At 36.9% G+C, this 19,696-nt stretch overlaps 2 protein-coding genes across 5 annotated transcripts in view; one reads left to right on the forward strand and one right to left on the reverse strand.

Annotated features, from left to right (window-relative positions):
• LOC149834605 (putative prolyl 4-hydroxylase 3) overlaps positions 1-1,434 on the forward strand; it is a 30,870-nt gene extending 29,436 nt beyond the window's left edge. The window contains exons 6-8 of the mRNA XM_090011495.1: positions 332-519; positions 729-819; positions 1,215-1,434. Coding sequence (XP_089867621.1) covers positions 332-519; positions 729-802 — 262 coding nt within the window. The 3' untranslated portion in view covers positions 803-819; positions 1,215-1,434. The remainder of the gene's footprint in view (positions 1-331; positions 520-728; positions 820-1,214) is intronic.
• Positions 1,435-2,173: 739 nt separating this feature from the next.
• The window catches only part of LOC149834606 (uncharacterized), a 32,890-nt gene continuing 15,367 nt past the window's right edge, over positions 2,174-19,696 (reverse strand). The window contains exons 2-4 of one of the 4 annotated variants that reach the window (XR_016432550.1): positions 5,449-5,618; positions 3,161-3,337; positions 2,174-2,686 (exon numbers count right to left, since the gene is read on the reverse strand). Coding sequence is in view for 2 of the 4 variants with exons in the window: in XM_090010207.1 (XP_089866333.1) it covers positions 2,600-2,686; positions 3,161-3,305; positions 5,449-5,551 (335 nt within the window). In the remaining 2 variants the exon portion in view is untranslated. Of the gene's footprint in view, positions 2,687-3,160; positions 3,338-4,703; positions 5,261-5,448; positions 5,619-19,696 lie in introns of those variants that run through there. The other 3 variants (XM_090010207.1, XR_016432551.1, XM_090010208.1) reach the window with 3 other exon arrangements.

The raw sequence follows: 19,696 nt of genomic DNA on the forward strand, positions 1-19,696 counted from the left end.
CTAATCTTTTTATTAGGTGCAAATCTACTCAAGATAGGAAATGTTCGAATAGGGCGAGTACCATCATTCCACTTCCGGAAGGAAGCAAAAGATGCTGATGGGTCTCCTAATAGCTGAAATTGCAGTTGCTCTATCTGAGAGAAACAGAAGCATTATGTTATTTCTCAAAGAGAGGCTGGAAATAGATAACTAGTCAAAGACCCAAATGCAAATGCTCTCACATGTTGGCACATGCACACAGCCACCGTAAAAAACATTTTTATCAGATCCACTTTTCAGCCGCACGAATTTTGTATCTAATGCATGAATACTTGACTTTCAAATGGTGCAGTTCAGATGTTGAGAAAGGCGGGGAGACTGTGTTTCCTAATTCCAAAGTGAACGGCAGCTCTGTCCCATGGTGGGATGAACTATCTGAATGTGCCAAAGCTGGGATTTCTGTTCGGCCACGAATGGGAGATGCTTTACTTTTTTGGAGCATGCATCCAGACGCATCACTAGACTCATCAAGTTTGCATGGTGAGGACTTGTTATGAAAATAACTCTACAGCATATTATCTGCGGATCCAATCTTTAATGTAATAATTAATAGATGATGTGGACTTGATATACCTCTAGACAATCAAGTTTCATCTGATGCATCATATTTTTGAGCCATTATATTTGTAAGATCCAGGGATATCCTCTTCAACTTATAGTGCCCTTAACGTATTTATTGTTCTATACAGGTGGTTGCCCAGTCATTCAGGGAGACAAGTGGTCAGCAACAAAATGGATGCGTGTAAACCCTTACACTGTTTGATTCAATCTTGAACTGAGGTATAATGCGACAAGTTTATAAAACAATCTACTAAGTACAAATTCATTTTTTTTGCTGTGAACAATTCTCAAGTTTACCGACTACAGTGTCTTGCCAAGAAAACTGTGCAAGCGCTTCTACGTTTTTTATTTTTTCAATGAGTTGGGAAGCATAGCTATGAAATCAAAGCTATGGTGTTAAATAGAACGTTACAAATAAAATTGTCTTGCATGCTTTTGTTGGTACTTGCCCAGTACTTGAGAATTTTGTAGCCCACTTTGTTTCCTTGCCTGTTCAAGTATGAGACTGCTAACCACCTTTCTCCTGAGCTGATATGGTCCCTCAATTTCTTTTACTGAAATGTGGCAACACCTGGTTTCATTTTCTCTTTTTCTGTTTTCTTTAATTTTGGCAGTTGCGCAAGTTGACAAATATGAGGTTAGAAAAACTTCACAGGGAGAGCGTTCTTCTTCAAGTCTTCTGGACTTTTAGCTTGGATCTGAGAATTAAATGCTATTAACATCTGTTTGGGTCTTACAGTGATTCTGTTGTAAAATGAAATCATCATTCATACTTTGCTCTATATTGGATGATTCCAACAACAATAAAAATAGTTGCCTCATGGTCTTTTTCCATTGTACGTTCTTGAACTGTTCAGGCTCATTTGATTTATTTTAACTCGTGTGTGTGCATGTGGGGGGGGGGGGGGGGCGTTTGTGTGGGGCGTACTTCATAAAGTAAAGTCACCGTATGCTACATGAGATTTTGAAAGATTTCCAAATCTTTTCAAACGAGACTTTCACCCAGAAGAGTTAACCAAAGAAACCTACATAACTGAAATAAAGACTTGCAAAAGATGAGATGGTCAATGCCATGCCAACTGTAGTGCCGGTTTGAGGCTCAGTTTTCAGAGTAGGTAAAGAGGCAACGGTAAGAAGAGCTGCACTCGTTTATCTAATACATAAACCACTAGCACTGTTCGGAAACTGGTACATGGGATAGTTTATACATTTAGTAGAAACTTGGTCAAACTACCTGTGACTGGAAACTGGCAGCTAAGATGGGTATGCATTTAGGAAAGGAAGCGAGATCGTCTAGCAAATCCTGGATTTGGTTACTACCACCTCCTAGAGGTGGTAGGCTGGTAGTTAACAGATCCTGGATTTGGCAGCTTCCACTTTTCCAAAATGCATAAATTCTCTAAGCACCAGTTTTCAAACCGTTAGTTTATGGACGAGATCAATTGTGGATATGTACTGAAAGGAACTTGGTCTACTCTCTAAAACTAGATTATGAATACAACATTTGCTAGGATTCTTTTTTAGAAGATTAAAGCTAATATGATCTGCAGAAACATTAACAAATTAACGAGATTTTTTTATTACACGGCTTAAAACAGTTTAATTTCCTGATACAAAAATGTTCACCGATTGATCATTTATCCATAGTTACATCATACACTAAACAGCTTACAACTAGACAATCAGCAACGTTTCTGAGTAACTTGGCTTTCGAAGCAAGAACTAATGATTTTGCATCCATATTGGACATCATCCTCTCTCTCTCTGCACGTCTCTTGTGCTGTCGTGCATTTTTGGCTCTTTTGGGTGCCAAACTCTCCCTCTCCTCAAAGGCCAACCTGAACTTCTCAGCTATTGGCAATTCTAAAGTGCTTGAAGTAGCTTGGATTCTTAATCTCGAGGCTGCATTGCATACTGCCGATGTTTTTGGATCCATATCTTCAACAATGGGATCATCCAACACAATGTTGGGAAATGCTTCTCGAGGGACCTGAGTTCCTCAAAGATTGAGAAGTGATGGAGTCGGGTTGATTGAGATGCGTGGGCAATCAGCCAAGCTTTCTCTGGAGCTGTCATCGATCTTTGGCTGAAGAAGGCACGAACTCAATGAGTGTCACATGAGGTTATCAGATAAATAGCCAACACTGATATGAATGCATCAACAATGAACATAACTAAGAAGCTTTGATTAGTTTGATTAAGCAAATATAGGTGTGTGCATGCACGTTGCCATCCGTTTTTCTCTGGTAGTAGTTACTCTCGCAAGCCATGGTATCAATATATTGGTTGAGTTAAATATGAACAGAATATCTCCAATTTAATCACCATTGACACAGTTTGACAGAGAACTACAGATTTGACCTGATGTTATGTTAAGTCCATTTATATACACATGATCTCTCTCTCTCTGCACGCATGTGTGTGTAGTTACCTAACTGGGCTACATAAAGAGTTCCCCTTGATTTATGATCGTAATTAGCATCAGATGCACAAAAAGCGTCAGGACTACAAACTTCAGTTGCACAGTAAATAAATAGAACGTATTTGGAAAAACACGTACCCACACCAACCAGTGCAATGAGGGCGGACAATTGCTTATCTCCCTATTATCAAGTTCTTCCCAAGATTCTTCCTCCACATCTTGTAATGTAGGCATCAAGTACTTCAAAGAGTGTCTGGCAGTGTAATTGCTTGAAGGGCTTCCTCTGTAATCAGCAGATAAACTTCTGTTGATAACCTGTTACGGATTTCCTCCAGTCAAGATTGAAAACTAAGTCCTAGCCAAAATGGAAACCAAGAACCACCAGGAGAGAAACACCTGGAACTATTAAGTGAAGCAGTTTCAATAAATTAATCTTTTTCCACTTTTGGGCAGGGCCTCATCACTGATTATTGGCAGGCGTCCAGTTGGTAAAACCATTCAGGTTGCCCCTGTACACCGGGGATACACCCAGCTTCAACCTTGCAGCAAGGAACACCCCTCATGGGTTTCAAACTGTGGTCGTCCTGTGTCAGGTGACAAACCATGGTTACCCTAACCAGAAAGGCGGAGCCCGTGTGGGCAGTTTCGATTTAATGATTGACATCAGCTAAGCCATCAAACCACCACTAAAGCCAGACAACATATTAAGTGATCATAGTCATTCCCCTATAACTTGAAATTCCTTTTTATTAAATGTAACAGATAATATGGAGAACAGTTACAAGTCGGTTGATGTAGGCCCTGCCATGTACAAACTGATAACCTGGCCAATGTACGACACTGGGACTAAGGTTGTGGTGAGACAAAAAAGAGGCAAAATGAGAAGTAACGATCATATTGGGGCTAAGGTCAGGAATAAGCTGATCTAGGACTCAGTTTGAGCACACCCATTCAACAAATGATCCAAGTGCTCAAGCCTTAAAAGTGCTTAGCAAAAGCTCAACAGCTTCACTAAAAGCTTGTTACAGCCGACATAATGTTATTATGGCACTTGTATGTTTTAAGTGTAATGGAGGGCATAGATTGCAAAGTTACTAATAGATGTACTAAGCTCATGAAACGTTTGGGTTGAAATCAAGTTCAGAAAAGCAAGCTCGATCTTGCTCAAGTTACCAAGCAGCTATGTCACATGGATATGGCTGCAGAGACGACGTTGCAGTCATTTAAAATAATTGTTTCCAATATGATTAGTATCTATGTCACATGGGTGCGGGTGCGGGTGCGGCACTTTCAAAAAACTTGGGTGCGGCAATATATATATATATATATATATATATATATATATATATATATATATATATATATATATATATAATTTGTGTAGGAGAAGGGTTGAGCCCCCTCCCTGCACCCTCTTTGTGCAGGGGAGGGGTTGAGCCGATGAGTTGTGGAGCCTGATTCAAAGTTTTTGCCCTTGCAGAATGGGGAGTCCAGGGGCTCCCCCCGGCGCGGGTCCCGCTGCATGGTGGTGGTGGTGGTGGTGGGGGGGGGCAGCGACCCTGGGTGCGGTCAACACACCCAGGGTTGCCGAGTCCCTGTGACATAGATTAGTATATAAGGGGACACGATACGGGGGCCAAAATGGAGTTTCATGTGATGGAGCCACTTGGTTCATTTACGGTTCTTAGGTATCGCAAAATACAGATTGCAAAATTTTATCAAGCAGTACAAAGGTTTTTTAGCACTCCTGAAGCAAGATAGACTTAAAGTAAAATCTTCATCATGTCGTGAATAAAGAAAATATTACTGAAATAAACAAAGATAAACATAAAAAACTAAAAAGGTCAAAATATGGTACACTAGTACAGTGAGATAGTGATAAACATAACCCACAACGCAATGTCTCCAAGGAATGGCAGTGACAAATGAGGCAGAAAACTGCTATTTCAGTTATTTGGTCACATAGGCTGCAACAAGTATTTATAAAGTCAAACTCTTAGTTATGGCCAAACATCATATTCCAAGCAAATATTTGCATCGGTAAACTGAATAGGCATCAAAACAATTACTGATTTTGCAAACCAATGTCAATCTACTCTTTGTTCAGCAGAGTAATGGACAAACCAATTGTCAACAGAATCAGACCAGTCAAAGCTAGTGCATGCTTTCCCAAAATGGGCTAATGCTGGCCAAAATAGGAACTGCCAAAAGCTTTGGAATCACATCATTTAAGAACGTCTGCACCAAAAATGCAAGACTGAACATAATTTAGAAAAGAATGGATAATAGATGAATCCACTCAATGAGTTGAGGGACACACCAATCACCAAATCAGGTCTTCTAGAAAAATGACCCAATTACTTAAAATCATAGAGTACATACAAGTATTATAAACAATGATGATCCTTGTCAGCATAACAGCATACCTAATATCCACAGCTCGCAGGTTGGTGCATATCTCTGTGACCTTGGCAAGGTCTGCATCAGTAACATTTGATCCAGATATATCTAGAATATCCCATGCATGGTCTGCTAGGGCAACAAGACAATCATCTGTAAGTAATTTCCTTCTTCGAGCGATGCCCACAATTGCTAGCTGCACAAAAGATTATTGAACTATGCATTTTTAAATTCCATAAATTAAAAAGATGAAAAGAATAAGCAGAGCAATGTTCAGACAACAGGCTAACAAGCCTAACATGGATAATAATCTACATGAACGAGTTTTGTAAAGTGAAAACCCTGAAGAAAACCATGTTTCAAGAGACTGATGCACTAGAAATCGACTGCTAAGCATTCAATGAAGTCAACTAATATTCTCCAAGTCATGCTTGAAACCATAAACGTGTTGACACAGAATAATTGCATGACATCCTGTGTCACATGGACAATTATCTATGTTAACATGGCATCACATGACTCCAAACATGTTAAAATGTAAAAATCATAACATATATATAATAATAATATTATATTATATTATTATTATATATATTATAGTTTTTTATTTTCGTTATTTTATTCTTTTTATATATCTAGTTCAATGTGAACTAGATATATAACCTAGTAAAGTTCTAACAAGAACTTGACTAGGTTCTAACCGTTGGACTAGACGGCTACAATAAGAGCCGTTGGACGACTCTTTTTGGGAGAGCTCAAAATGAGCTCTCCTCATTCCAATCCTTTTGTATAAATAGGGGTGAATCCCTCCATTGTAAAATAACTTGAATGCTTCTTAAGCATTTTTATTATCAATAAAGATTTATTTATTTATTTATTGTTGTGTTCTTCCTTTTATACCCTTTTATGGGTTTGCTTCAAGTGTCTTTATAGACATTCTTTTGGTGGATTCAAGTGCATTTGTGGAAGACCACCATTTTATTACATGGTATCAGAGTTGTGGAGATCGTAGATCTTGAAGAGCTTTCGCCTCGTCTTTCGTGCCTCACTTGCAAAAAGTGTTTTCATCACCTTGTTTTTGGCTCAAGAAGATTCGTTTAAGGAGGCTATTGAAGAACCTCTTTTACTACAAAAAATTGCATTTCATCCTCTCTCTTATTCTCTTTTCTCTTTTCTCGTCTAATTCTTTCTTACACCCTTGTAAAAGATGGATGACAATGATAACATTACCATCATACCCATGAACCTAAATGATACTAATTATGTAATGTGGGCTTCGATTACGAAGCACCACATTTGGGGAAAAGAGCTATGGGGTATAGTGGATGGTTCTGATTCGAAACCTAAACTATCTCTCACTAAAATAGAGTGATAAAAAAGTTCCTTTAATAGAAGAGGAGAAGAGCAAGACGTTAGCCACCTATGAAAAGAAATGAAAAAAATGGAGGATAAGGCATGCAAAAATTATGTCATGGCTAATTAATAGCGTAGACATTAAAAAATACTCAAATCTTGCCAAATTCGAACATGCCGATAAAGCTCAAGAATATCTTAGAAATATGTATTCTCTCAAAGATATTGCACATGTGTGCAATTTACAAGACAAAGTTTGGACAATGACTCAAAAAGGATAAAACCAAATGAAAATATTATAATGAGTTGTCCGAACTTTGGGAGGAATTGACTCTTTTAGAGCCAAAATGGCATTATCTCGAAGATATTGAGCTCCGTAAAAAACAACTTGATGTGGTGCATTTTTATCAATTTATAAATGGTTTAAGACTGAAATTTTAGTCGACTAAATCGATTTTTCTTTATTGAGAGAATGTTCCCTCTATCGTTGATACTATAGATGAACTAACTATGGAGAAAAATAAAATTAAAAAGAATACTCTAAAACTAGAAGATGATTTTGTTCTAGCTGTATCTAGACCGGGTAATCATATACGCTCTTATAGGCCACCTCATTTCAATAGACAAAATGGTGACTTTGACAAAAGAAAAATCATTTGTCACCACTGACAAGGCACTATAGGCCTCAGTATCCTAAACTTAAAAGAGCTAAGAGAAAAGAGAGCTGCGACTGTTGGATCGGAACCCAAAGATCATGATTCACCGGTTTCTATGGCTCAATTAATAAAGATTATTCAACCTCTTATCAAAGGAGCTTCCTCCTTATCTGAAGCCTCAACTAGAGCAGATGTTTCATCCTTCTCTGATCCAGGTAACTTTCCTTGGCTTCTTGACTCTAGTGCTTCTTTTAATATGACCCCAAATGATAATAGTTTATCCAGATGTTTCAAAAATAAGTAAAGTGTGTCAAAAGTTTTTACAGCTGATAGAACCTCTCTTAAAATAGAAGAAATAGAAAATTTTGAAAAAAAACATAAATCTAAGAAATTTTTTATTCCAGAAGTTAGATATATTCCTAAACTGAATTTAAATCTTTTATCTGTTTCTCAAATAACTGATTATGGATGTAATGTCTCATTTTCTTCTCATGGTTGTTGGGTACAGGATCGCCAGTCAGGAAAGCTGATTGAGGAAGGCCATAGAGAAGGAGGACTCTATTACATAGATTTTTTGAAATTGTCTAAGAATGTTTTTTGTTATAATATTCAGAAAATAGAGTTGGATTTGCAGCACAAAAGACTTGGTCATCCTCATATAGCCAAAATCCAACATTTTCCTATTCTTGTAAAATTTTGTAATTCTGAAAATTTTACTTGTAAAGATTGTATTCTTGGCAAAATGAAAAGATTACCATTTCGTGATAGAACCTTTGTTTCTTTCAGACCACTTGAATTAATACATTCGGATGTTTGGGGTCCTGCACCAATTGTTTCGAAAGGTGGATTTGCATATTATGTCTTTTTTGTTGATTTTTCTAATCATACTTGGATTTACTTCCTTAAACATAAATCAGAAGTCTTTTCATACTTTCAAACGTTTTATAACATGGTTGGATTTTTCCTTTCTTTTTCCTTTTTCTCCTTTTTTGTCTTTTCTTTTCTTTCTTTCTTTTTCCTTTTTCCTTTTTCTTTTTACTTTTTGACTTTAGTCAAAGGAGGGGGTAGACGTTGGATCCCCTCCAACGTCTAGTAGGAGCCCCTCCTTTGGTCTCCTCTTGTATTATATATAGGGGTGTATCCCCCTCTTATGTATGCATTCTTTTGGGAGCCCTTGTGCTCACCTTGCTCAATAGATTCAATCTTTTGCATTCAAGTGTTCATTTTTGTACCTTTGTGTACTTCTATTCAAGTGTTTTTTGTGTGTACATGTATCCCTTTGTGGAGCTTGTGCTTATAGTGCACATCTTTGAAGATATTTTTACACGGTATCAGAGCTTGGTTGGGAGAAAAGAAGATCGTGTGATTTGTTCTCTTTATTGGGTGCCTCAAAAAGCATGCCTTCAAGTTTTGGTAATTGGGGTGAAGACTCGTTTCTTTATTCGATATTTTAGAAGCATCCTATATCGAGTAGGACCTTATATCTCATTGTGGTACCCATCTCTTTCTCTTTTTCTTCTCTTTAATAGGCGAAAAAGACTCACACTTCTCTCTTGGCTTCAAATTAAATGGATCTAATTATCATCTATGGGTCGGGAATATGAAGGCTCATATTAAAGGTAAGGGTCTTTGGGGATATGTTTAAGGAACTATTCCCGAACCCGAACCTAAAATTACTATCATTGAGAAATGAGAGATTAAGGTCTTTGACGGTGAAGAAAGAGAAAAAGCTTTTGAGGAATACAATAAAAGGCATGAAGGGTGGGAGATGAAAAACTACAAAATCCTTTTGTGGTTTTTCTCTTCAATGAAAACCAAGATTAATGCCAATATATTGAAATTCAAGAAAGCATATCAAGTATGGGAGTATCTTGAATGAATGTATACGTCAAGAGACTTGTCCCATAAATATTACCTTCAAAAGAAGGCTTTGACTCTACAACAAGGAGAAATGTTGGTTAGAGAATATTTTGCCGAATTATCAGCTATTTGGAATGAACTTGCTCTCCTTGAACCTAAATGGAGTGGAGAGACAATCAAATTAAGACAAAAACAACTTGAAGAAGATCACTTTTTCAATTTCTTAAATGGTCTTAGACCCAAATTCAAACAAACTAGATCCTCTCTTTTGTCTTCTTTCTCTTCTCCACCGTTAGAGGATTTACTTAAAAAATTAAGTGGAGAAAAAACTAGATTGAGAATGAATAAAACCAATCAAAATGTGTTGGTCGTCCCCTCTAAGAATGAGGATGAGGGAGCTTATGCCGTATCTAGACCGGAAAACAATGTCAAACCTTATAAACCACCCCACTTCAACAAGAATCAAGGAGGAAGAGAAAATAGCAGACAATATGGAAGAAGAGACTACACTAAGATCATGTGTCATTCCTGTAAGGAACCGGGGCACATAAAACCTATATGTCCCAAATGGAAAAAGATGGTGGCAATCTCAACAACATTCCAAGAAGAGGCGCCGACCACTTCCAATAATGTCACTCTATCTCTAAATTAAATTGTTGAAGCTCTTCAACCACTCCTCAAGGGATCAATCTCTGGAGCCGCCATGTCTTCTTTCTCTCCTCCAGGTAAGATTCTTTGGTTATTAGACTCGGGTGCATCCTTTCATATGACTAAATGTTTTTGCACTTACCAATTATTCTAAAAAATTGCCATCATCCTTTGTTTCCACTGCGGATGGCGTTTCTCTTGAAATTAAAGGAATTGGAGATTTTGAAAGACAAGATTTTTTTGTTCCCAAAGTTAGATTTATTCCCAAATTAAATTTAAACTTAGTTTCCGTCTCTCAACTTTCAGATCATGGGTGTGATATCAAATTCTCATCACATAATTGTTGGATACAGAATCGCCGGTCCGGAAAGTTGATTGGGGAAGGCTCTAGGAAGGGTGACCTCTATTTCATGGAGTTTCTTCAAATTCCAAAATCTTTTTGTAATATTGTCCAACATAAGGATATAAATGTTTGGCATAAACGTCTTGGGCATCCAAATATTGACAAGCTTTCTCATATTCATTTTGCCAAAACATTATGTAAAGAAAATTTTAGTTGTAATGATTGTATTTTGGGAAAAATGAGAAGCTTACCTTTTGGTTCAAGATCTGTGTTTTCAACTAAGCCTTTTGAAATTGTGCATTCGAATGTATGGGGACCCGCACCTATAGTATCTAAGGGAGGTTTCTCATATTATGTTATCTATGTTGATGATTATTCAAGATACAGTTGGATTTACTTTCTAAAGCATAAGCATGAAGTCTTTTCTACTTTTAAGAATTTTCATATAATGATACAAACCCAATTCAATAGGAAGTTACAAATCTTTAGAACCGACTCAGGGGGTGAATTTCTATCAAATGATTTTAAGAGTTATATAGAAAATAATGGGATCATTCATCAAAGGTCTTGTCCCAAAACTCCCCATCAGAACGGCTTAGCCGAACGAAAACACCGACATATTATTGAAACTACAAGGACTCTACTTATTTCTCAAAAGATTCCAAAAAGATTTTAGGTCGAAGCTGCCCTAGCCTCTGTCTATCTAATAAATCGTCTTCCATCTAAAAATTTGAGTCAACTATCTCCTTTTGAAGTATTATATCAAAAAGAGCCCAATTATAATAGATTACGATTTTTTGGCTGCAAGTGTTTTGTTCTCACTGATAAAAATGATAAGTTGTCTCCTAAAGCTATTCCCTGTGCCTTTCTTGGATATTCATAAACACAAAATGGATTTAGGTGTTACGACATTCAAAATGATAAACTGTACGTTTCAAGAAATGTCACTTTTTTGGAAAATGAAAGTGGTTTTGAGAAGGACATAACTCTCCCCGATAATGCCGATTACTCCTTTTTATTCGAATTACTAAATAGGAATGAAGATTTTTTTTAGTGATGATGAAACAAATGATGAGAACATAGATAATAGCCGGTAGAAGAAATAGCAAATGAACCAATTACATATACTCATAGGGATAGAAATACGTTTAGAAGTGCGATGGAAAAATATAGTGATTCTAGGGAATCCTTTCAAAATAGCAGCTTACGAAGAACTGAAAGACCTAGAAGAAACCCCTCCAGATTTATATCCTATGAATCATTTTTTCCAAAACATAAGGCTTGTCTTAGTGTCATTCACTCGTACGAAGAACCCAGAAACTTCGAAGCTAAAGAAAGATTAGAATGGATAGAGGCTATGGATAATGAACTTAGGGCTCTTAATAGAGCCAAAACTTGGGTGTTTCAAATTCTTCCCAGAAAAAAAAAAGACAATAAGATGTAGATGGGTCTTTAAGGTAAAAACCAAGAGTGATGGGACTCTAGAAAGGTATAAAGGCTCGTCTAGTAGCAAAAGGATATAGCCAAGAATATGGTATTGATTACGAAGAAACTTTTGCTCTTATGGTACGAATGGCCTTTGTAAGATGTTTAATCACTATCGCATCAATTAAAAAATAGAACATATATCAAATGGATATTAAAAATGCCTTTCTAAATGGAGACCTAAACGAAAAAGTCTACATGGAGGCTCCTCCTGGCTTGGATATACCAAAGGGTAAAGTCCTTCGACTTAGAAAAGCCTTATATGGTTTAAAACAAACTCCAAAGGCTTGGTACGATCGATTTAATGAGGTAATTGTTGAAACTAGATTCAATTCTTGTTATACGGACACTGATCTTTTTGTCAAAAAGTCTGATGCAGGAATTGTAATTTTGTTATTATATGTTGATGATATGTTGATAACATGTAGTGATATTAAGGGAATCAAAAATATCAAATCCACTCTGAAAGAAATGTTTGAAATGTCAGACTTAGGGTATCTGACATATTTTCTGGGTATTGAAGTTGTCTACTCTCATAGATGCTACTTCCTGTCTCAAACTAAACTGGCATGCGAGATTCTTGACAGATCTGGCATTACAGATGACAAAATTTGCGAGACTCCTGAAGTCGTGGCTTAAAAAATGAAAGGTGATGATGGGATTTCTTTGGAAAATCCTACTCCTTATCGGCAGCTTGTGGGATCACTTATGTATCTTAGCATCACACGACCAGATATATCTCATGCCATACATACTGTAAGCCAATTCTAGCATGCCCCCACTTCAGTTCATATGGGTGTTGTACTTCGTATTGTCAGATACATAAAGGGTACAATGAACAAGGGATTATTTCTTTCCACGTCTTCTTATTTAGAATTAATTGCATATACTGACTCTGATTGGGAAGGTGACCCAAATAACCGTCACTCCACCACTGATTTTTGTATTTTTTAGGTGAATCATTGATCTCATGGATATGTAAGAAACAACAGAAGGTGTCACTTTTATCAACAGAAGCAGAATATCGAGCCATGGCCTCCACGGCTATGGAGATTGTGTGGATTCATTAATTACTACAGAACATGGGAGTTCTAATCCAAGGACCCACAAGATTGTGTTGTGATAATAAGAATGCAATCTATATTGCTAAAAATCACACATTTCATGAGCGTACCAAGCACATTGAGATGGACTGCCATTATATCAGAGAAGCCTACTTGCAGAAGATCATAGATCTCCCTTATGTGACTTCAGAATGCCAGTTGGCAAATTTCTTCACAAAGGCGCTTTGCTCTCCCAGATTTAACTTTCTTCTTGGCAAACTTTTGGTCATCACGCCCTAAGTTTGAGAGGGGGTGTTAAATTGTATCCCTCGTATATTCATATATTTATATATATAGAGGGATACATATATATATACTCTATGTAGCCCCAAGGGCATTTCTATCATTTTATGTATATTCATAGTTATGAATATGTGTGTAATTTCTCTTTATTTTCTTTTTACATTTTTCCTTTCTTTTTTCTTTTTCTCCTTTTTCTTTTTTCTTTTTACTTTTTGACTTTAGTCAAAGGAGGGGGTAGATGTTGGACCCCCTCCAACGGTTAGAATTCTAACTATTGGAGGGGCTCCAACGTCTAGTAGGAGCCCCTCCTTTGGTCTCCTCTTGTATTATATATAGGGGTGTATCCCCCTCTTATGTATGCATTCTTTTGGGAGCCCTTGTGCTCACCTTGCTCAATAGATTCAATCTTTTGCATTCAAGTGTTCATTTTTGTACCTTTGTGTACTTCTATTCAAGTACATGTATCCCTTTGTGGAGCTTGTGCTTATAGTGCACATCTTTGAAGATATTTTTACAGCAGGATCACCAATCAGGGAAGCTAGTTGAATGACATAGAGGAGTATTGTACTACATGGACTTTTTGAACATTCCTTCGAACGTAACATGTATTTTTTAAAGCGATTTGTATTTATGGCACCAAAGTCTTGGACATCCCTCTGTATAAAAAATGGAATGCATTTCTTTGTGTGAAAAAATTTGTAATTTAAAAGAATTTTATTGTAATGAATGCACTCTCAAAAAATGAAAGCTTTGCCCATTGATAATAGGACCGTTTTTTTCCTTCCAAACCTTTTGAATTGATTCACTCGAATGTGTGGGGTCATTCTCCCATTATGTCTAAAGGAGAACTTACATATTATGTTATTTTTGTTGATGACTTCACTAGATATACATGGATATACTTTCTTAAGCATAAGCATAAAGTGTTTGTTACATTTAAATCTTTTCATTCTCTTGTTCTAACTAAATTTGATTCTAAAATTGTAACTCTTAGAACCGATTCAGGAGAAGAATTTATCTCAAATGAGTTTGAATCTTACCTTAAGATACATGGTATTATTTACCAAAAAACATGTCTTTATGTTACTCAACAAAATGGTTTAGCTGAAAAGAAACATAGACAGATAATTGAAACCACTAGAAACCTTCGCATATCTAGCTCCTTACCAAAATGTTTTTGGGCCAAAGCTATCTTAACTTTTGTTTATCTTACTAACAGACTACCTTCTAAATCTTTGAAAAACAATTTTTTTGTTGAAAAATTGTTTAAAACTCCCCCTGATTATGCTAGACTAAGGATTTTTTGTTGTAAATGTTTTTTTCTTGTGAACAAAGGTGAAACTTTGTCCTAAAGCCGCTCAATGTGTATTTTTAAGGTATGCTGAAAATAAAAAAAGATTTAGGTGATATAACCCCATTTTTGACAAACTATGTTTCTAGAAATGTTAATTTTGTAAAAAAAGAATTATATTTTGTAAAGGACCAACAAGTTAAAGTAAATGAGTATTTCTTCTTGTTTGTTCTTTTACCTAATGTTGAACATGATCATGTTGTTTCTGAAATGAAGTGGATTGAATCCGATACAAATGCAAGAACACACTTTCAATCAAGTAGAATACTTGATTGAATCAACGAAACCACCCACACAAGGGTCTTAACAAATTGTTATTGCATAAAAGGCACTCAAAAGAGTTGTAAAGTATACATGGCCCATTATGGCTATTTATAATACAATGGGGGAACAAGGGGCCGAACATGTGACTGTTGGGGCTGCACCCAACGATCACATCACATTTGTAACCGTTGGGGCAGCTCCAACAGTCATATGAGCTGCCCCTTTTGCATAAAAAAAGGAAAAGTAAAAAAACAAAAAAGTACAAAAGACAAAAATAAAATGTCAACCCATTAGGGGCTGGTGCCTATTTGGTGAAAAGACCGAAATACCCCTAATAGGTATTTCAGTTTACATAGCTATATATATATAAACTATATCTTAACACCCTCCTCAAACTCATGGTGGAACAACCGAGAGTTTGCCAAGTAGGAAGTGAAATCTGGGTGACAAAAGCGCTTTTGCGAAGAAATCCACTAGTTGATACTCTGATGGAACATAGGGCAATGTGATAGTCTTTCACAGAAATTCTTCACGGACATAGTGACAATCCATTTCAATGTGTTTTGTCCGCTCATGGAATGTATGGTTGCTTGCAATATACACAACACTCTTGTTATCACAACATAATTTGGATGGTTCTTTGATGTGGATTCCCAAAGTCCTCCAGTAATTGTCGAAGTCACACTAACTCTGACATGGTCGTTGCCATAGCGCGATACTCAGCTTCAGTTGAAGAGAGAGACACTTTCTATTGCTTCTTGCATCGCCATGAGATTAGAAAGTCACATACAAAAACATATAAACTAGTAGTTGTGTAACGCCCCGAAATTTAACCCAAATTTTTAGAGATTTTTTTTTATAACAGTGGAAACAACCATTTCATTGGGTTAAGCATTCAGGCGCATTACATGAGTGATCAAGCAATATCATTTATTTTATTCCAAAATCAAATAAATAATGACATCAGAGTTTCAATGACATGAACTAATATATCAAGAGAAACTCAATCTATCTCGAGAACAATAAATCAAATCTCAGTCGAAGCCTCATCCCGCAGCCGCTTATAAACTCTATTCTTCACCTTAAAATGCTAAATTTATAGAAATTAGACTACAACTGTCTAAGTAGGAACTACTGTAATTTTTCTTGCAGGTATATCATGTGTCAAGTATGTGATATGAGTGTTGTGTGTGATTTTCAACATATACAAGAATAAGTAAAGGATCTACACTATGACAGCAACAGTTTATAAAAACTAACAGGTCAAAGCATTAGTAAAATTAAAATATCTCATAGCCACAGATTTCATTGCATGCTAAAAGTAAATGACTACATTTCAAAAGTAATTGTTTATGTATAAAATTGCAAACCTGTCACTACCTATTCAAATGTGATACCTAAGATGTTCTACGTTAATATTTTTCTTTATTTATCTCGCAGGTACACGCGGGCCAAAGCAACCGTAACAGAAGAGAACATTCAGACGTTCATTATTCATTGGTGTTTTATTAACCTGAATATTCTAACTGAAACTGTAAATCCTAAAGGAGCGGTCAGTGACCGAGAGAACCTCCCAAAAGCCCAAAACCAAAACAGAATGCATCACTAACTTCTACAGAAGAACGTGAAGTTATCGCCTAGGACAAATTTGGTAGTCCGAGTCCCCTAACTCCAAGAACTGGGGACCAACGAGTCGTTGCCGCTCGAAGTAAGAAACACATGTCCCCGGAGTTTTGTACCACCTACCCTCTCCAAGGTAAGCCAAAAAACTGAGCGGGTTGATCTTTTTATTTATTCATTTTTCCGAAGTATATGAGTGTTTCCCCAAAATTGATTGCCTACTACCATAGTAGTTTCTCAACCTTTCTTACCTTACAAAGATATACAAACCAATTTTTTTCTTTTCTATTTGTTTGTGCAAACCCACTCAGGGTGCTCGGTGCCTTTAAACCGTCAAACACGGATGCCCCGGTACCTTTAAACCAGTCAGGATCACCAAACTTTAACATTTAATTTCTCCACCAGTGTAATTGAATCAGACCAAGTACCCACATCAGGTACCCAACCCATATTGCCCATTAACTTTGGATGACCTACACTGAATGGGCATTTTGAACACTTTAGTAAATATGCCTTTGAATGTTTAGACGTTATGCCACTGAATATGCACTTGAGTCATCAATTTATTATGCCTCTAAATGTGTATTTGGGTATCACCTTAGCATGCAGTGAGCTATGTATTTTGAAACCATAATGGATACAACCTTAAGCATGCTCTGTATCGATCTATCACAAGAAAAAAAAACGTATACAAAACACAAGTACGTCGCCACATTGATTTATCGCATGTAAATCAAAACGAAAAACCACAGGATTTACGCATGCAACTACATTGATTAATCAGATGAAAGAAATCACAATACATTTACAGAATTCAGGCATACTCAGTATCTTGATTTATCACATGCAAATCAAATGAAAATCACAGGGTTTAAGCATGCATTTAACATTGATTAATCAGATGAAAGAAACCAAAATATATTTGCAGAATTCAGACATGATCGGTATCTTGGTTTATCACATGCAATTCGAATGAAAATCACAGGGTTAAAGCATACATTTAACAATGATTAATCGGATGAAAGAACCCAAAATACATTTACAAATTCCAGCATGATCAATACCTTGCAAGGTAGTAATCACTACCCCGGTACTGCAAAATCCCCCCAAAAAATTATTTCTTATTAGGGTTCACAGGAGGCATTTCATGCTTGCAACCGAGTATACATATACAATCAGCATAGTGAGTCTGTAAACTCGAAAATTTCAGAAGCAACACATCCACACCCATGCAGACCACCAAAACCCCTTTGGTTACCGGCTCAAAATCCCCAAATCTATCAATTTGGGGTTTTCGACAGCCCTAAACATTTTTTTTTCTTAATCACGGTTCATGGCAGTCGAACCCCATCAAACTTCTACGTTCAAGTTTCCGAAATCCCCAAATTCTAAGGTTTGGGGATTCTCGGCACCATCAGTCTGAAAATCCCCCTGTTTCCGATAGGCATTCTCATCTCCCACACACACACCCGAGCATACGGTATAACCACTGGAAAAAAACAGTAAACCTACCTTTTGCTGGTACTTGGTGGCTGCTGCCGCGAGTGAGAGGATTCCGTCGGCCTTGACCGCTCCACCAAGACAGGGATTCAAGAGGGGGAGCAAGAAAGGGAACGAGAGGTAGTTGGGGAAGACCGAGAGAGAGAGAGAGAGAGAGGGTTCGGCTAAATGGGAAGGGAAGGAGGCGAGATATGGAAGGGAGCCACAAAAATCGGAAGGGGATCCGTTATCCTCCCCTTCACCCGGCGGTTGCGCATCCCCCTTCCTCAGCCTCCACACCTCTACGTTGTGTTAGGGTTTAGAAACAAACCCTAACACTCATTTTTATCGGGTAGGACTTTTTTTTTAACTTCACGGGCTCGTGGGATGCAGCTTGGGACCGGGTCCGAGACCCGCGGTCCATACGCATTCTAGATGCGTGGATCCTTTACTCATTTGAGTCTGCGGTTTGGACCCATACGAGTCCAATTACGGATCTGTATGATTCATCATATATATATATATATATATATATTTCATTATGTATATGTGGTATTCTATACACGAACCCTTTTTGAATTGCTATGGATCCTGGATCCAAAAGGATGTTCCAGCTCCAAACTCAGAAAATTATAACCCACGTTAAATTAATTTAAATAAATAACAAAATTTTTTAAGGTTATTATAAGATGAGCGTCTATCATTCACATCCCCTCCCCAGTCAGAGTCTGAGCACGCAATGACTTCTAATGAGGAAGAGGATGACAAAAACAGTCCATGACTTATAAAGTTCTTGATATATCTAATAATTCTCATTACAACACTCATATGTACTGTAGTTGGAGCATGCTGAAATTGACTGACTGAATGAATAGCATAAGAAATATCAGGACGAGTAATAGAAAGGTAAGACAAAGCTTCAATCATTTGTCTGTATGGGGTTGGATCTTGCAGAGGTTCTCCATCATCCTTCTTGATTTTTGCATTTATGACCTCTGGAGTATCAACCCGTTTCTCATCTGAGAGTCCTGATCTCTCAATAATCTCTGTTGCATGCTTAGTCTGTGACAAAAAATAACCATGAAATGAGTAAGTTACTTCAATACCAAGAAAATATCTTAAAAAACCAAGATTTGTCATATCAAAGTTGTCTTTAAGCACATCTTTGATATGATTTACTCCCTGCTTATCACCTCTTGTGATTATCATATCATCCACGTAGAGTAGCAGTATGATCATCCCTGCATTGGAAGACTTAACAAACAATGCAGTGTCAGTAAAACAAGATTTAAAATGAAATTGAGTCATTAGATTACTAAATCTATCGTACCAAGCTTTGAGAGCTTGTTTTAATCTATACAAGGCTTTTCGTAACCTAAGAGTTTTTCCATGTCCTAAATTCAAACCTGGTGGAGGATCCATGTAGACCTCTTCATCTAAATTATCATTCAAAAAAACATTTTTTACAGCCATTTAAAAGATAGGTCATTTTTGAATTGATGCTATAGATATAAGGGTTCTGACAGTCGTCATTCGAGCAACTAGAGCAAAGGTCTCATCATAGTCAATTTCATATTCTTGACTATATCCCTTAGCTACTAATCAAGCTTTATATCTTTCCAATGTCCCATCCCATTTAGTTTTAATTTTGTAAACCCATCTACACCTTATAGTTTTTCGTCCTTTGGGTAATGTTTGAATTTCCCAAGTTTTTGCTTTTTCTAAAGCTTTTAATTCATCATTCATCGCTTTAATCCATTCTTGATGGTTTTTGGCTTCATAATAGGATGACGGTTCAATGTATGAGTGTATAGCCATTAAACATGCTCGGTATCTTGGTTCAAAGTTGTCACACGGACTCGGCTAGGG

The sequence above is a fragment of the Nuphar pumila genome, chromosome 6 (assembly GCF_984573655.1).
Source record: "Nuphar pumila chromosome 6, dmNupPumi1.hap1.1, whole genome shotgun sequence".
In the NCBI taxonomy this organism is placed as follows: domain Eukaryota; kingdom Viridiplantae; phylum Streptophyta; class Magnoliopsida; order Nymphaeales; family Nymphaeaceae; genus Nuphar; species Nuphar pumila.